Below are 20257 nucleotides of genomic sequence, written 5' to 3'. Positions count from 1 at the left end.
ATAGATTTTCCTGGTGACTTACAGAGACTTTACATGATAGATTTTACTGGTGACTTACAGAGACTTTACAAGATAGTTTTTTCCTGGTGACTTACAGAGACTTTACATGATAGATTTTCCTGGTGACTTACAGAGACTTTACATGATAGATTTTCCTGGTGACTTACAGACTTTACATGATAGATTTTACTGGTGACTTACAGAGACTTTACATGATAGATTTTCCTGGTGATTTACAGAGACTTTACATGATAGATTTTCCTGGTGACTTACAAAGACTTTACACGATAGATTTTCCTGGTGACTTACAGAGACTTTACATAATAGATTTTCCTGGTGACTTACAGAAACTTTACAAGATAGTTTTTTCCTGGTGACTTACAGAGACTTTACATGATAGATTTTCCTGGTGACTTACAGAGACTTTACATGATAGATTTTCCTGGTGACTTACAGAGACTTTACATGATAGATTTTACTGGTGACTTACAGAGACTTTACATGATAGATTTTCCTGGTGATTTACAGAGACTTTACATGATAGATTTTCCTGGTGACTTACAGAGACTTTACATGATAGATTTTACTGGTGACTTACAGAGACTTTACATGATAAGATTTTCCTGGTGACTTACAGAAACTTTACAAGATAGTTTTTTCCTGGTGACTTACAGAGACTTTACATGATAGATTTTCCTTGTGACTTACAGAGACTTTACATGATAGATTTTACTGGTGATTTACAGAGACTTTACATGATAGTTTTTCCTGGTGATTTACAGAGACTTTACATGATAGATTTTCATGGTGACTTACAGAGACTTTACATGATAGATTTTACTGGTGACTTACAGAGACTTTACATGATAAGATTTTCCTGGTGACTTACAGAAACTTTACAAGATAGTTTTTTCCTGGTGACTTACAGAGACTTTACATGATAGATTTTCCTGGTGACTTACAGAGACTTTACATGATAGATTTTACTGGTGATTTACAGAGACTTTACATGATAGATTTTCCTCGTGACTTACAGAGACTTTACATGATAGATTTTACTGGTGATTTACAGAGACTTTACATGATAGTTTTTCCTGGTGATTTACAGAGACTTTACATGATAGATTTTCATGGTGACTTACAGAGACTTTACATGATAGATTTTACTGGTGACTTACAGAGACTTTACATGATAAGATTTTCCTGGTGACTTACAGAAACTTTACAAGATAGTTTTTTCCTGGTGACTTACAGAGACTTTACATGATAGATTTTCCTGGTGACTTACAGAGACTTTACATGATAGATTTTACTGGTGATTTACAGAGACTTTACATGATAGTTTTTCCTGGTGATTTACAGAGACTTTACATGATAGATTTTCATGGTGATTTACAGACTTTACATGATAGATTTTCATGGTGATTTACAGAGACTTTACATGATAGATTCTAACATGACGTCCTTCAAACGCTTTGAGTACACACCCGTGGTAAAATATGAATATATTTCATGGGCTGTTTCCATTGTACCCCCACGTCATATGTTTTTTAATGAATGAGCGACTCGACGTCATAGAACAATGACGTCAGAATATAAGCAATTTACGGGAAAATACACGCTTGTGAAACGGAAAATCATCACAACAAGGAAACGTTAACACATGATGCTAAAATGAGTTATATTAGCCGTTTTTGTATACATATGAGACATATAAGTACAATAATAATTAGATTAATCTAAAGTTATCTAAATATGTTATTATAAATAGTTTAAGCATCATCATTTATTCAGTTTGCTCCGTTATTTTACGTCAATTTAATAGTGCGTTTATATATTGGAACGGCAAATAATGCCATCACCTAGAGCGCTTCGATCCAAAATAATTGCCGTATTTGTCCTATTAGAATCGAAATAATTCATGGGGGCTTGAATATATCTAGATTTTACCACGGGTTGTCCCTTTATGCCGATATTTTACCCCTCGCTATCGCTCAGGGTAAAATATTTGTCATAAAGGGCCAACCCGTGGTAAAATCATGATATATTCAAGCCCCCATGAATTATTTCTTAATTTTCCTGGTGATTTACAGAGACTTTACATGATAGATTTTCCTGGTGACTTACAGAGACTTTACATGATAGTTTTTCCTGGTGTCTTACAGAGACTTAACATGATAGATTTTCCTGGTGACTTACAGAGACTTTACATGATAGTTTTTTCATGGTGACTTACAGAGACTTTACATGAAAGTTTTTTCCTGGTGACTTACAGAAACTTTACATGATAGATTTACTTGGTGACTTACAGAGACTTGACATGATAGTTTTTTCCTGGTGTCTTACAGAGAGTTTACATGATAGATTTTATTGGTGATTTACAGAGACTTTACATGATATTTTTTTCCTGGTGACTTACAGAAACTTTACATGATAGATTTTTCCTGGTGTCTTACAGAGTGCCTTTTCAGAAACTATATTTTTAAGTAATATGACCTCCGCGTGTTGATGTAGTAACTTACAGCGCCTTTACAGTAATCATTTTCCTGAGTGATATCAGCTATATTTAAAGGAACTGCTGCTACTACAACATGTCTGGCTATTTCTGCATTTCTTGAGGTTTTTAAAAGAGCAGCACTAAAATATAAAGACAGTATATAAATATCTGGACTCATAATAGCTATTCAATTCTACAATTTATAAAAGAAACGGATATAAATGATGTGTGCTTACTGTTCACAATTACATTATTAATGTCTCAGGGCTGTATGTGTCATAGGCATAAAAAAGAAACATTCAGTGCAATTAGTTATTAAAGTTCATTAACCAAAAGCTATATAAAATATAATTAATATTTGGATAAGGAATAAATTGGACTAATTGGAATCCAAACATCAAATGAAGTGAGGTCTTTATCAATTTTTTATATAAACTTGATACCTTGGAGACAGCCTGAAGTTAATAAAAGTTTAATCTGAATAACAACAATACATCATATGCAGGCAGGGAATATAATAATTGATTGAATAACTAAATCAGTCCATTATGACCTGACTTATTTACCCACTTAATACTTGTATATCTAAGTGTGCTACTGGCTGAAAGATCTTGGGCAGTAGAGTGAGTAGACTTAGGTCACTATTTGCCTATTTCATAATGGGCCCTATGATTAAAAGATATATTTGTTTGAGTTATTTCCCTTGGAGGGACATAACAAGTCTTTGCTAAGTAGTTATGTTCCATGCTCTTTACAAATTTATTATGTTCCATGCTCTTTACTGATTCACGAATACTATTTTTTAGCAGCAAGTTGTATCAATGGTTGAACTTGAGCACATGTTCACTTCTTTGGTTTTTGCCGGAATCTTTAGAGATAAATCTGTTTTTGACAGTATATTTTTTGTGCCATTCATTTCCTTTTCCCTGCTCTTATCAAACATTTCTAGTATTGTATTTATATTTGCATGCGAAATGCTTGGGATAAAATGCAAATGCATAGCTATACATGACACAAAATTCCCATCAATCATATGTATACATGTCAATTTTACATTGATTTAAACAGATTCTTGATTAGAAAAGTTGGTGATTGGAGTGATAAGTATTTGTGAGTACATGGATAACAATGTTTTCGTGTTTGATCTACTTACCTTGGCACATGGAAATTACCACCATCTCTTGGATACAGATCAAATGCTTTAGAGAATACAACATCCTGGGAATAAATAACAAATCTGACTTAACATTACATATTTCTCTATCTAAGAATTTTAAAAAACATATACCAAATGTTTGTTATTGGTAAATATGAAATCAAACAAGAATGCACATGTTGTTTTGCCAAGCATACCTCCACTACTCACTCAAGATAGTTTTGGAAGACAGGAAGTAGGTGTCTGACAAAGCTGAAATGTGCACACAAGTTACTTTGATGTTGACCTGCTGACTTAATATGAAGTAATTCTGTTTAATGGTACATGTATTTAGGAATATGTGTAGAAAACATTGAAAAAAATCATAAATAGCTGAGCTTTGGGTGAAGTTTGATAGAGTTTGTTGCAAGTTTATAGCCTAAATTGAATGTGAATTTATAAACTCAGAATTTACATATGGTTTGTTACCTCTCTAAATGGCTGAGGTTTTGATGATGTTTGAAGCTAGGGTCTAATAATAAGTGTATGATGACTATAAGCACAAGCTCTACTATTGTAAATCATGTTATGATCTATGAAACCTACCAGCTATGCACATTCTAAGAGATGCTGTGCACATGACCTTTAAACTAAAAAATCTCTAATAACAAAGCATTGAATGGTGCTAAATGAAGATTGGATATACTATGACCAAAAATCACAAATCATAGTAAAAAGCCCCAGGATGACACATTGTGAAATAATGCAAAAACAGAAAACCAACGACCTTATTAATACAACAGCAATAAATGAAAAAACAATAATGGTATAATGTACTACTAGCAACTAACGACACCCACTGTTTTACTGAATAACATGCATGCTACACATCAATTATTGTACTTAACTATATTTCATGAAAACTCTCTATCAAATAACCAGTAATTAAAGTTATTTGATTTTATTGAGATAGTATGTTACAGTCTCCAAATAAATGCACAATATTGATTATCTCTGCTATTTCAGTTTGTTCATCAGTAACATGCAGATTTTTCTACACTTCATGGGGAACTAACTTAAATAATTCTACTGGCCAAAAACAAATTTTTCCAGAACCTAATTCCACTTGAGAATAAATTGCAGTTTAGATGTTTGCATATGTTTGTGATATTAGTGCAGGATTGAAGATTAGTTGTAGTTTTGATGTTTGTGTATGTGTGTGGTTGAATAAGAATAAGAATTGATTGGATCCAAATCAAAACAGAATCATTTTACAGGGATTCTAAGTATTCGAGGGTTTTTAGAAGGTGAATTTATTCATATCTAAAACCACATAAATTGGACTCAATTTTTTTCAATAAAAATTGAAGTGAGTTCACACCAATTAGGCAATAGATATAAACAATACCTCTAAGTTCCATGAAAACTGCTTATTAAAGCATTTATGAGTTTTTGTTCACATATTGGATTATCTCCCTTTTTTAATGAATAAAGTCCAATAACTGGGAAATGTACAATGTAAAATTTATGAAAAAACAAAAGGGACCTCAAACTTATTGATATAAACAATTGATAGTTCCATGGAACTTGCTTAATTTCATTCTTGAGATATTGTCAGAAAACATGTAAATTCCCTTTTCAAATGGATAAAACCATGACTCAGAAACAGAAAATCTAAATTTTATAAAAATCCAAAGGGAGCTCATTTCAATAGTTATAAGCAATTTACCGATGTATCATGCAAGTTTATTAAAGCATTTTTGAGCTTTTGTCCGACGTGTGGATGATGGACAATGAAAAGTCCAATAAATGGATGTATAAAAATATATTGGGAGAAAATGAATGCTTGTTCATTTTCTACAGCTGCTTATAGTAATAAAGTACAAGAAACTTAAAGTGAAACATGAAAATTCTGCATACCTGTACTCAACCAAAAATAAATAATAATTAAGATCACAAAATAAGCTTACCATGATTCAGTATTAAGAAAATGCATCATACAAATGTTAATGAGTATATTTAAAATAAATAATAACAAGGTTTAATAAATAAATAAAGTTACATCATGTAGTTATGATAAACAAGTACACAATGGAATTCTTTAGAAAACCTATGCACAGTTTATTACCTGGGTTGAAGTAATTTTCTTTTCTTCGTGTTCATGGTCAGGGTGGTTATGCTCCTATAAATACACAACAGACATGCACAACAGGGAAACAGACAACATTTGTATATATTTACATGGATATATATTATACAGGTTGAAGAAACAACGTGTATCTACAGAATATAGATGAGCTACACTTTGTTTCCTTAACCTGTGGGCTAAAGGTACACCAGGAACCATAACTAATTGGTTTTAAGACATACAGTAATGTCATACATAACATAATAGCATATAGAATATATAACATGGGTCAAAAACCTAAATTCTTCCCAAATATAAGGTCCTATCAACCCTATATACTTCAGGCATCCACTTTAAGATTTTAACGTATAGAAGATTATCAAGGTATTGGGAATCACTCTGGTCTATAAAAAAATATTTGTGTTCTGTATTTCAAAACTCTTTTAAACAGCTGAAGACAGTGATCTCGAGAATCTGTGTTCGTTGCTTTTATATTTTGTAATGGACATGTAGATTTGAAACATCAAGAGTTCAACTGATGATGAATATAAAAAAACACCAGGGATTTTACAAAGGTAATACTTAAACTAATGCAGGGACAGTCCTGCAACTAAGCACTTAATGTATAAGTGACAAATCCAAAGTACTTTATAATTAACCCCATGGGTTCTACATTAATAAATATTTGTCAAAGTAAGTTATAAGCAAAGTTGACTGGTCTGAGTGAAAATGCATTATATGATTTTATGGAGAGGCTCTATGGATAAAATAATTTTGACTTCTATCTGTTCATTTGTTTCAAAGAAGATTTTTAAATATGTTGGATAAAGGGAGAATGAAGGGCAAGTATAGGAAATATTTTAAACTCCTTGGGCCACAACATAGTATTTAGTTAATAATTATCAAAGTAAGAAAGTAGTGACATCTTCAGTCTGTCTATATATCTATTTTTTCTATAGTTTAATTTTCTAGTAAATTTGAGATGTTTGTATGCTTCAAAGATCTATTTTAAGCCAGGACTTTATTGAATTCAGAATTGAAAAAATCCACAAATACATATATCAACAGATGGATCAATAAATGCATTAATACTGCTACAAAAGATCAATCAATTTAATGTACTTTCAAAAACATCAAATCTATTGTGTAAAAGTCTTTATTGAAGATTTTCATTTCTTTCAGCAAGAAAAGACAAGCAACAAATGTCACAACACCTGGGATTATTAGTCCTGATCAAATATCTAAAATAGAGCAAGATTCTATGTTGACATAGGAAAATAAATCTATTTTGCTTTGAATAGTATGATTTAAAAATTCTTATGATATTAAATAGGTTTGCTCATGATATTTGTTTGCTAGTTAGTTCTCAAGAGCTTATACAATAGCTGTGAACTATAAATCAAAGCTGAAAAATTGATCTATACAACTTTATTATGTCTGATACCAATAGAATTTATCCATTTACTAGAACATTTAATTAAAAAGCAAATAAACAACATTGACGTTGCATTGGTAAAGGTCTTTGAAAATCAAATTGAAATGACTTTATGCTTGTTTCACCTATAAGGCTATAGTTTCAATGAAAAATGTGAACACTGAGTTTACATAAAATCCTAAATTTTTTTTTATCCTTCAGAAAAGAAACTTTCCAATCTTTTATCTTTACAGTTGTAATGTTTCTTTTAACAGGAAGTAAAACTCTGAAACCTTACAACTGTGTAATGTGACAGCTTCTTGAACATTAATAATAAGGATACCAGACTTTTCATGGAGTAAAAAAAAGAATAAGAAAGTTTTTCCAAATAAAAAAACAAACTATCTAATAGTATACATTTGTATTCGTAGATTAGGATGGGGATGGTGGGGGGTTGATGTAGGTAAGTACAAACATCAATACAATTTTGTTAAGTAAAATCTAAAACTTTATATGAACATGATAAATGAAAGATCTAAAGTATATAAGATTGATTATCATAATAAATGTATTACTAATGTATTTGCTGAAATGAATTACTAAACCTATTGCCCAATCCTGCTACAATCATAGTTACATAACTTTTGAAGAAAGATGATAATGTTAAAAATCAAGAGTACTTTCTTGAAGAGCATCCCCCTGAAAGCTCACATAGTTTGTGAACAAATGTCAACAAGATAAAAAAAAACACACAAGGGTCTACTGTCAAGTGGAGCAGCCATTGAAAGATCACATTGTTGGTGAGACTTTTGAACTTTTTTCATTTAATTTGATGGAGACCATTGCCATAGACTGGCTCAGTCCATACTTCCTACAACATTTTTTTCAAATTGCAATCAGGTGACACTGATCTTTGACTTTGATACAATTAACTTATTTTGTATTGCATATATATATGACTTTTTCAAGTTCATGCATTTTCCTAAGACACATTTCTTATGTTTTACATCACAGTAAAAACTGATTGTTGTTTGAACTCCAATCAACAGGTGTAACTCATTTGTAAAAAAACACTTGAGATTGCTTTATTATCAATAAAATGTTTCAATATTAGTAGAACAACCTGCATATTGCCTAAAAATTGCACATGACATAAATCATACATAAATTTATACAAAAAATCCATTAATGCTGGCAAACATGCTACTGTATATGTGTCACTTCTGTTATTTTGTTTGAAGGACTTATGTATGACAAACTGTACTCCTATTTCAAAACGTCATCTAGTTCCTAGGTTTACAATCCATAGAAAGATAGATTTTCATGTTTATTGTGATAAAAAAGTGGATATATCTCAAAATGTGAAAAAAGATGGAATCAATCCTGCAGCTTTATACAAAGGAAACACCTGTACATGTGAAATAGAAAAAAAGCAATTTATAAAAATGCAAATATAAACTCATTTCTAAATTGTAAATGGAAAAACCTAATTTTGTAATAAATTGTACAGTAAACTCTCATTGTCTTCAAATTTCAGCTGAGTTTGAATTTTCATGTGGTCCTGAACTGATATGTATTTCATCTCTTGAAGAAACAAAATTATGGTTGACTGGAACCATATTTACAGTCCAAAGGTTAAAAAAAGTATTTTATCTTAAACTTATACACATAAGTCAGAAGATGACATAGAAAAAACGAATCTCAAGGTTGATAACTCTATGGATCCAGAATTTTGTGACAATGAAAAACATTTCACTCCTTGCCTTAAATTGCACAGAAAATTTTGCTCACAGCAAAGAGTTTCTTCTAAATATAGTAATTATCTTGGAACTATCCACCTTTATTTAATTCCTTTTAAGATTTTAGCCTTTCCGAGCTATGCAAAAGTTGTGTCCCTTGGACTCTGTCAAACTACCAGTATTTACTTGAGTCAAAACATGGGTATCTAGAAATATTTATCTGATCCTACTGACTTAAAGATATCAAGAGTGGACTGAACTTTAAAATTGTGCTCAGGATATAAATGTGTCAAATTCTACATATATATAAAAAAGAAGATGTGGTATGATTGCCAATGAGACAACTCTCCACAAGAGACTATGTTAATATTTAGCTTTCACCATTATCTAACATTTGAGTTAGTATATTAAAATGTGCAAAGAAATGAGATTAATTCTACAGTATTCAGAGGTTAAGACACACAGTTACCTGTGACGTAGACCTAGATAGGTGTTTGTTATTATATTTCTGCATAATTCTTGCAAACATGCCTGTAAACTTGTTTTTATCCTAAATGAATTAAATATTTGATGTAAGAAATGGATCTTTAGTATATATTATGAAATACTGGAAAGATCTTTGAGAGTCTGTAAACCACTTAATGGAACATACACGCATAAATAACAAGTTAAAAAATGGAATACATGTATCTTTCTGTTATCATTCTCAGTGAATATTCTTAATGACAAAAACAAAACCCCCCAAAAAAACAAAGTGTTCTTTTGGCTTTTTCTTTAAAAAAAAAGGGGGGGGGGGGATTCCAATATTGCAAAATTAATGCTACGATATCTGAACATTTCCAGATTGTAATATGTAAGTTTATGATACAACTATCTTTTTGAGCATTAACTATGCTAATTACCTATAAAACATCATATCCTTAATGCAAAAACTGAATATCAAGTTTCAATACATAATAATAAATCAAGTACAACTGGTTTTGAATTTTTTCCAATCTGAAATGAACCCTTGTAGGGATTCTTAATTATAAGGCCTAATGACTTTTACTGGTGATTCAATTGATTTAAGAATTAGTCTAAGCTGGGATATCCTGACTTTTACACAATTTTCACAAATGATGATGATCTAGATATTCTAAAGAAAGAATAAAAATGCATGAGGAACATTTAAAATTTGCTCCATACTATAAGTGTCTTCATTGTGTTAGTCCTCTTAAAAACACAGATCAGACTCAGTGTAAAATGTACCTAAAACAAGCATGCCTGGTGTTTCTTTAGCTTAGTGCTAACATGATATCTGACAATTACTAATTTAGTTATAAAACATGCAAGACATGCTAACATACATGCAAAAGCTTTACAACAAATAAAGCAGACAAGCTTATAATCAAAGCAAAATTTCATGCATAATTAAGAAAAATAAAAGGTTGTGTTCTGCATGATAAAAAAAGATGATACATATATATTCAAAGTTTTAAAAGCGTTTGCGAGCATATTGTAGTTTTTGCACCTGGCCATGATTGTCTTATATGTATATGTATATTATAGATTATGATGGTGTTTTTTGTTATTTAGAGTATTTGGTGTTTTGATTGCAGATGTGTGATAAAATCTGTTTGACTATTTTTTTAGACTTGGGGCAACTTCGAGCTTGACAAAATGTATAAACACATGTCTATTGCTTACAACTGCATGTTGTCTACTATATGTCTTTGAGTTAATTGTAGATTATTTTGTTGCAATCTCATTGAGTTATATCCACATCTCATGTCATTCATGTATAATATATTATCTGTAATTTAGATTCAAACATTGCAAAAACTCTGTGAATGATTCAAATTATCCAATGTATCATTTTGATGGACTGTGGAATCTCCTTTCAAGCTTAATTTGTTTTCATGACACAGTAAAGAAAATCCCTTACCCCTTCCAGTGAATCATCAATTAAGTACACACTGCATCTTTCACATTTCAGAAGTCCCTGAGCATCTAACATTATCTTTTTTATCAATTTATCCAGATTGGTTTGTTCTGTGAAAACACCTCTAGCTAGATTTAATAACATCTAAAGTAGAAAAACAAGTACTTCATTAGGATATTCTAGCAATATCAATGATTATATTAAAGATATATATTAAATTACAAGTGAAGGTTATAGCTCAGATTTTACAGTCATTGGGCCAGGGGAGTTAAAATCAATCAACATGACTGATATGTCATCATAAAATGTTTTCAATGAGAGTCAATTTCTGGCCTTAAAAATATTATATTTATATTGCTGTCATAATAAAGAATTATGCGTTGTTATATGGAGGAGATTATTAATAAATATATAGTAATAGCATTTTTGTTTTTGATACTGACTTTATAAGCATGAATATCAAGCAACCTGCTGGGGAAACTGATATTTATGCTTTCACATGCTGTACAGGTTAACTTGTATCATAAATGAATATGACTTCTTTTAAAACCTCAGTAAACAGAGATAACATTCTTGGTAAAATCTACACCGAGACATGATACTGAATCCATGTTTTATTGTTTTGTATCACAGGTTTTATTTGCATTAAATAATGAAAGGTCCTGGAACATTTGAAATTGTCATTGAAAGATGACCTTCATAAGAAATACTAGGGTCCTGTTTAAAGCAATTGTGTAGAGAACGGTAGGTCTTTGACTTTTGTAATGTATTTGAAAGAAATTATCCTGATTAAAGTAAATGAACAAGTGATATACACAGATCAATCATTTCAGGATGTCCTTATGGGGCGGATCTAGAGGGAGGGTTCTGGGGATTGGAACCCTTTTTTTTGGGACAATTAATGCATTTGAATGGGAACATATAGTTGGAACACCCCCCCCCCCCCCCCCCCCCCCCCCCCCCCCCAATTTGTCCTCAGTTGGGACCCCCCCCCTTTTTAAAATGGCTGGATCTGCCCCTGTCTTTATGGGGTTATTTTTGTTGCTGTCTCTATGATAGTTAATATTGACATTTGATCAAACATGCAATATTAATTGTATCTCAAAAACAAAGACACTGCCCTATCTTAATGTTTCCTTAATTTCAATGTTTTATGTATTATGATTGAAAATGCTTTTATAATCATTTTGATTTACAATTACATTAAATAACTGCCTAAGGACTCTCTTTCTATACACACCTGATTTCTCTTGTATTCCATGACAGACATTTCAAATAACTGTGCATTAGTTAATCCAATACCACAAAATGTTAGGTATTTCTCAAACAGCTGAAGATAAAACAAAACAATAAAATAATGTTATTTATATATGTATCTGCTGCCATGGTGGTATTACTAAGCAATAAAATAGTTTACAGAAGAACAAAAAAGTTTTTATCATTTTAGGTGGTCAGCATGTCAGTTGCTTTTTTGCGCCATGTTCTAAAATAATGCATCTAGACTTTGTCAACATGGTTAACATTCTCCTGAATATTTCAAACTTTGAATCACATCTAATTTAACTTAATATGGTGCCAAAGTTTATACCTTAGGTTTTTAACCATAATATTTTGTTAGCATTCACAAAAATGTTCTGAAAGGATTTTTTTTTATATAGCATGTATAATCTCTCTTGTTTTCTTTAAAAAGTCAAATACAAAAGTAAAAGATATGCATATATTTCCATTCTCAATTTTATATATTGGAATTCACATGCTATTGGAAAAAAATAGTGTTAAAGTGGAAGAAGTAATTTGATCAAAGTGAAAACATTAATACTTAAATCTACTATTTTAATATTTACAAGGCTCTCAAATGAGAAGGCCACAGTACATTTTTTCTGAGTCTGTAGATATATATCGATCTTAATTTTGGTTTCTTGTGTACAATGTGGAAATTAGTATGGTGTTCATTATTTCTGAACTAGTATATATTTGTTTAGAGGACAGCTGAAGGATGCCTCCGGGTGTGGGAATTTCTCGCTACATTGAAGACCTGTTGATGACCATCTGCTGTTTTTTTGGTTTTTTTCTATGGTCGGGTTGTTGTCTCTCTGACACATGCCCCATTTCCATTCTCAATTTTATTACTTGTTAGAATAATAATGTTCTGCAAGCAGTTTAATTCATCTATGTCAGTGTCATTACACTTCATATACCTGAATATTACTTTTAGGAGGCCCTTTCAAAATAACAGTCATGATTGAGGTAAGAGGCCATGTGTTTTTCTTTGATACAGAAGGAGAATTCACTTAAGTACAACATGTATGTCTACTTAGCACATATTCTTACCCTTTCATCCTCAACAGTAAATATTCCATTTCCAGCTTTGTTTATAATCTGTGCCACCCCTATAACCTCTCCTTCATAATTTGATATTGGCATACACAGAATGCTCATGGTTCTGTATCCAGTCTTTTTATCTATATCATTATTAAACCTGGGATCCTGAAATCAATGAGAAAGATACATGTACTTAATCAATTTAAATTTAATCAAAGCTATTGTTAGACCAAGAGTACCAGGCAGCAGGCTTCATATCACAATATGTATCAGAAAAGTCTGCACCAAAATATTTTCAATAACTAGGAAGACCAATATTCAAACATTGTTCTTATGTGTCTAAACAAAACACCACCTGCACTGTGTCAACTGCTCTAGACCACTTGGCAACCTAAGCTGAAGTAAATAATTCAGGTTTCAGTTGATTTAGTAGTTATACCTTTATGAGGGTTAAAAGTACAAATTCGTGCTAAATATATTCAATGACCAAGAAGTTGCACTGTAATCATGGTATTATTGAAACATTGGAAACAAATCTGAACTGGTCATCATTAACACGATGAAAAGACAACAAACAAATTGGACCTGAATGTATCTTTAACTGCATGAGGTTATCAGTTTGGCATAAAATGTTTGCCACTGGGCATTTAGCAAAAAAAACAAAAAATCAATCAATCAATCAATTTAATTGATATGCCTCAAATATGTTTGTGAAAGTCCAGGCTGGTTACCACAATCTGAACCAACAAATTTTCGAATTATTAATCTGAAGACCAATATTCTGAATTACTAACCAATTTCTATGAAAGGTGTTAGACTGTTAGGTAAGTAAGACAAATTAAGGGTAGGTAGGGTGACAGGAAACACAACTATATTTATTTTGGCCTTACAGTATACATGATATACAAATGATTTCCTGTCATCATGTCTTTTGTCTAATAATTTATTGTAATGCATTTCAAAAACAAAAATTTTCATGAAAAGATTTCTTTCTGCATGTTCTGTTTGTGTTATGAATGCTTCAATAAAATCCAAACCAAAAATACTGAATTACATCTTCAATATATGGTCTTTATTAGAAAATATTGTCAACATAATGCAAGCTACATCTGAAATCAATGGAACATGGATAATATCAAGGTGATAAATCAATCTAACAATAATTATATAATGGTTATTTCAACTAGAAATGATTCGACCAAGACCAGGAAATCCTTTAGTTTAATAACTTAATCATGTTTTAGTTTTGCTATTTTTTTTTAAACTTTACATGTTCTAAACACTGGAACCATGCTAGTGAACTATTCATTTGTCATCATGGTTAGTCAAACCACCAACCTGACCAGGAAGTAAAATATGGTCTATTTACCTTGTTTACCTTGATTATTCATTAAAACTTTGATTATCCTAATGCATTTATCATTTATTCCATTAATCTAGTATTACATCTTATATAAAATCAATGATCATGATGGTATTATATGTGTACACCTGCTATGTATAAAATGTAGATATAAAATACATTTTGTATAATTATGTTTTGATATGTGTATCTTAACATGTTCAATAAAAATTTTATTAAAAAAATCTCCAGACATGAGACATGAAAGAGACACCTGAGGAATACTAATTGCCATTTGTTAATCTGTCCACTGAAATTTAGTTTGTAACAATTTAATAATAACATGAATAACTTTCAACTATAGACCTAATGTACAGTGAACGAGCCAATATATTGGCTACACATTGTAACTCTGGTCATTATGAGTAGTTAGATGTTCAACACACATACTGCTTATTTGATTAAAATATACTCAGGCCTTTGGTTTTTCTGCTCTGAACTGTTTCAAATTTTGTCATGCCAGGACTTTTTATAGCTTAATATACTACATTATTGAAGGCCTTACAGCGCCCTATATTTGTTTATATGCTTGTCCTTTGGTTTCTGGCAGATAGTTGTATCATTGGCAATAAGACATTATAGGTGAAAAAATATTAGCCTAAACAATATAAACATCAACAGAATATTGTACTGATTGCTATTACAGTTATTGGCATATAATTTTAAAAGTTGCATTGTTGCTTATGAAAAAGAAGATGTGGTATGAATGCCAATAAGACAACTCTCCACAAGAGACTAAATGACACAGAAATTAACAACTATAGGTCAACATAAACCTTACACAATGAGCAAAGCCCATTACAAAACATTTTGTACCTCATAAGCGTCTGTAATGTTGACTGTATCTTTGGCTTGTGCTACATAACCAGCTATTCCTCTACCAAAAGGCACTTTGATTTCTGTCTCCTCCGTATGCAGTGATTCTTGTAGAGTTGAGGTTTCTGTCACATCAAAAAGTTTTGAAACAAGATGTCTATTTTCTTTACTTCCCCTTACTAAAAACAAACTACTACGATCACTTTTTGTAAGAATATTAACATTTTGTAAAATTTTATGACATAAAACATTAACATCCAGTTCTGTAGCAATGTCTTTTATCAATTCTGTGAACAATTCAGCTTCTGACATTTTCTTTAACTCTGTCATATTTTTTCTTTCCTGCTTGATTCTAGTCAAATTTCCCTCCACATACCTTTTAAACATGGAAGTTGTAATAGAATTTCGTGGAGCGGTATTAAACATAGGCATTTTTCTTGGTGTACTTGGTTTAATATCACTTATTTTCTTGATTAAAGTTGGTGTCCCATGCTTTTTCAAGTGTTCTACAATAAATTCTGTATTGTTGAGTAGAAATTGTTCCACCTCATTCCCTGACATCTTGGGTTCTTCCATTACTGTTTCCATCTAAGCAGTTTTATTGCTAACTTTCATCAATTTTTAGATGTCAACTTGTTGAATTTTATATTAAAAATGTAAATTGACCTCTCCATACAATGGAACTACTTTACATCCTTTTCCATCATGATTTTCTCTTGTGAACAGATAATATGGCTACACCTACAAAACACAAAACCAATTTAATTATATCCATTTTTACCATTTGATATACTGTGGACAGGACATTTCTTTTCGTGGATACCAGTTTTCATTGATTAAGAAAAAACTTACATCATGTGACTATAATGTGAGCGGATACTTAATTTCGTCATGGTTTTCTCATACAACCATATCGGAAATTTGTCATTCAATGAATATCTAATTTCATAGTTCACCTCACCGTCCTATACCCACAAAATTCAGGAAAATTGGAATCCACAGTACCTTTATCATCTAGGCCCATTAAAAGATTGAATTTGAACAACTACATTGGAACACAAATTACAGAAAAAAGTTAAAGTTTTTCTATAGATTTTGTTTTGCCACACTCTTCTAACACTTTATAATTGATATCAAATGTCTGAATTTGACTATTTTTCAAATTTCCTTCATCCAACAGTTGTGGTAAAGAACTGACAAATCATATGCCTTTTGTATGTAGATCCCTAAATGTCTTAGCCATAGTCAAAAGTGTGCTGCTGCTACTAGAAATCTTGATATATATGTCAATCATTAAATATTTGACATTTTTCTATATTAAAATTAACTCTTCTTGTACAAGTGTAACTATGTTCAGGAGTAAGAAAAAATATAATACTAAAACTCAACAAAAGATTTAAGCAACAACCCACCACAAGTTACAACATATGATTATTCCTTCAAAATTCAAAGAAACAAATTAAACTATAAACCAATTTGATTATAATTATTCTGTTTTTCTTTAATCATTAGTAAGCACATTTATAAGCTTACAATGCATATTTAGAAGATAAACATTTTGCATGTGTATTTACTTCATTTATCTTCTAAAATATGAACTAGAATTTTAAAATATCCACTTATAATACTGTAAAATTGTCTGATTGATTAATTTCTAAAAGCAACTAGATAATAACATTTAGTGGAACATATTTCATAGACACGGAACTTATTTCACCAGGTGAGGAACAAATCTCACAAATCCAGAACCTATTTCACCAGGTAAGGAACAAATCTCACAATCATGGGACTTATTTCACTAGGTAGGGAACAAATTTCACCATCCCAGAACTTATTTCACCAGGTAAAGTGTGGAACTTTTTTCATATAGATGGAACAAATTATATAGAAATTGTCTGTGAAAAAAGTTCTTCCAGAACATATTTCCTGTGAAATTAGTTCCACTGGAACTTTTTTCACAGGAACAAATTTTGGCTCATGATATCCGAGACTGAGGTTTTTTGAAGCTAGTATATAAGCATGATAGGCCAGAGACTTAAGGATGAGGACAAAAGCAGCGTGTAAATAACTACCATGACGAACACCGTATAGTATTCAAACATGAGAAACAAATTTGAGTCCACATACATGTAAAGACCTCTTAATTATGTCTTTTAGAATAGCCTTTTATTGAGTGGTTTGGATGCTATCTCATTGATGTTTCCCTACTAACATTAACCTCAGCTCAATAATCATAAAACATTGTGACATTTAACTTATGAATACCTACTTTAATATATACCAAATGTTGGATTTAATACTAAATACTTAAGCTAACATTGAACAGTGATCGCATTATGTCACATATCATGGTATTAATGTAACTGCAAAAAGATTGATTTTTTTTATTTAGAATGATGGATGTTTGATCAATATTAGTAAGGATTTTTTATTTTATGAGCTGTGTTAATTTAACACATGAAATCAATATATTACCCTCTTAAAAATTTAATTAGGATGTTTATGGTCATAAATTACTCTGGTCAATATGCCTGAATATGAAAGTTAAGTGCTTAAAAATAACCTGACAAGAGGAAACACCTACATCTCAATCTGGTTAACAGTTTGCTAGTGTTTGTTAGGAACAAACTCAAGGCAATCATACCACATCTTCTTTTTATAGGCCTAGAGTTTTCCTGAAGCATCTTATGAAAAGCAGAGATATATTATAGTTATAACCCTGAAATGTATAAACCAAACTGCTTCAAACACTGATTGCTTAAGCAAACTTCCAGATATAATTTGAGATAAATGCAGCTGTTTTATCGTGTTTATTTTGAGACTGCTATACCACTGTGTGATAGTAAGTCCCCAGTTTATTATAGAAAAATTAAGTAACAGACCAAAAAGATGCTTTTCTAAAAGGACAATAATTGAAATAATAATTTGCTTGATTACTGGAAAATTGGTTAATTCAAAAATTATTGGACAATTTAAATATTGCTAATATAAATATGATTGGGTGAGTATCATAAAATAATAAGAACTTGCATTCTGTCATCTGTATGCAGCTTTTCCTAAATTTGCAATAATCTTGCATTTACTATGTCCATTCTTCAAAAACATAAATATTGAATGTACCACAATAATTTCTGGATTTACAGTAATCATTTTAATTTGATGAGACACTAATTAAAACTATATTATTGAAATCTAAGGTTGTTATTCCCTCTAGCGATGTTGATTATGGTCTTTTAGACTAGGTCTTTTCATTTCATTTTTTTTGGTTGTCTATATAATCATTTTGTTTATAATGCAGATCTTTAGTAGTACATGTATCTGTTAAATTATTCTCAACTTTTTAGACTCTAAGAAATTATCAATATGAACAAATGTGATCTTATTTATCAGAGACATAGGCTTTACAAATCTCTCACACTCTGAGTGTCTTTCTATTTTGTTGTCAATGTGTGTTGTTAGGTTTGGTCTCATTGACATATTTCCTAAATGTATCTTTTGATTCTTACTTAAAAATCACAATACATATATATACATGTACATATGATGTATGTTTCCTTTTAGTTCTTTATTTTGATTGGCTAATTGCAATCTTGTATCATTCTGAAATTAAACTTTGTTTCAAAATGAAATGTAACATTCATGATGACACATGCTGCCATAAAAAAGTGCACTGGTAAATAAAAGAAAGACTTGATATAAAACATGTTTTCATCATCCTAGCAAAATAATGTAATTATCTTAATGCATTGAAAGCTTCTTTTAGTAATTTTTAGGGTTGTAAAAGTGTTGACTGTATCCACATTTTTAGAATAAATTAAGCCTTACACTACAGTCTACTAAGGTCAACACTGTTGCACCCAAATAAATTTACAAAGAGAAGCAGTTTAAACAACTTTAAAAGAAGCAGTTAAAACAACTTTGGGGTTTGAAATTTTGGTCATGAGCACATAAGCATATCATACCAGGGGAGGTTTCATAGGTGGATTCGTTTTTGGTTGTTTGTTTTTTTTTGGGGGGGGGGGGGGTGGCTGGTCCCACACTCACAGACATTTTGTGTGGGGAAAAATGTTTAATTGATTATATGGAGAAACACTGAATCACCCTTCTTTATCTGATCACACTGACGATTTATACTTGAAATAATATGGTCCATGTATTATTCAGTCTAAAAGTAGTAAAAGTAAAAACAAGCATCTCTAAGTATTTTTTATGTAGCCCCGTCAGTCGATCCAAATATCAATGTAAAGAAAACCTAGGGACATAAGATGGAAAGCTCAAGCAGGCTTCATTACCATTTTGCATTGACTATATACAGAAGCATCGTTGGTTAAAGTTAAACGAAAAAGGGACGTCGTTTCGACATTCTTTACACGCAATGACGTCATCAACGGTACTCGATGGTATGTCCTATTACCAAATTTATAGGTCGAAATACGCTTAAAATACATCCTTTAAATTAGGTCGTCAGTTCATTTTCAGCTGATGATCACTTCCTGGTAGTTTGTGGTAGTTTTCATTCGAAGAACAGCGGGATAGAGTCTAACGACTGTTTTCTATGTTTCCTCCTTAATATGGGAAATACTCTATTCCACGAGGAACCAGTTATAAAGTAAACAAATACCGGGAAAAAAATAAAGATCATATAGTGTTGCAACGTTCCTTGATAAAGTTTGTAACCCAATATATATATATATATAATAAGAAAATTCGTTAAACATTGATTTCCAGTTTTCTTTCCAGGTTTAATAGCTGTGCATGCACCTGTATTTCTAATCATAATTGGTTTAAACCGGGTTTTTTAAAGTAATTAGGTTTAGCGTAATGTAGACCTAAATTGATAAAAGACATGGACATGATTTCCCTAGAAAATTATTCTAGGGACA

General features: G+C 31.1%; 1 protein-coding gene across 1 annotated transcript in view; it reads right to left on the bottom strand.

Moving 5' to 3' along the window:
• LOC134715902 (cGMP-specific 3',5'-cyclic phosphodiesterase-like) overlaps positions 1–19923 on the bottom strand; it is a 37060-nt gene extending 17137 nt beyond the window's left edge. Inside the window, exons 1-9 of the mRNA XM_063578456.1 lie at positions 19667–19923; positions 15375–16115; positions 13166–13321; positions 12075–12164; positions 10838–10978; positions 9383–9463; positions 5761–5814; positions 3651–3715; positions 2523–2637 (exon numbers count right to left, since the gene is read on the bottom strand). Of these exons, the coding sequence (XP_063434526.1) occupies positions 2523–2637; positions 3651–3715; positions 5761–5814; positions 9383–9463; positions 10838–10978; positions 12075–12164; positions 13166–13321; positions 15375–15962 (1290 nt within the window). The 5' untranslated portion in view covers positions 15963–16115; positions 19667–19923. The remainder of the gene's footprint in view (positions 1–2522; positions 2638–3650; positions 3716–5760; positions 5815–9382; positions 9464–10837; positions 10979–12074; positions 12165–13165; positions 13322–15374; positions 16116–19666) is intronic.
• Positions 19924–20257: the final 334 nt, after the last annotated feature.

This window comes from Mytilus trossulus, chromosome 4 (genome assembly GCF_036588685.1).
Source record: "Mytilus trossulus isolate FHL-02 chromosome 4, PNRI_Mtr1.1.1.hap1, whole genome shotgun sequence".
Taxonomy (NCBI): domain Eukaryota; kingdom Metazoa; phylum Mollusca; class Bivalvia; order Mytilida; family Mytilidae; genus Mytilus; species Mytilus trossulus.
This window is presented reverse-complemented; position numbering and strand designations above follow the sequence as displayed.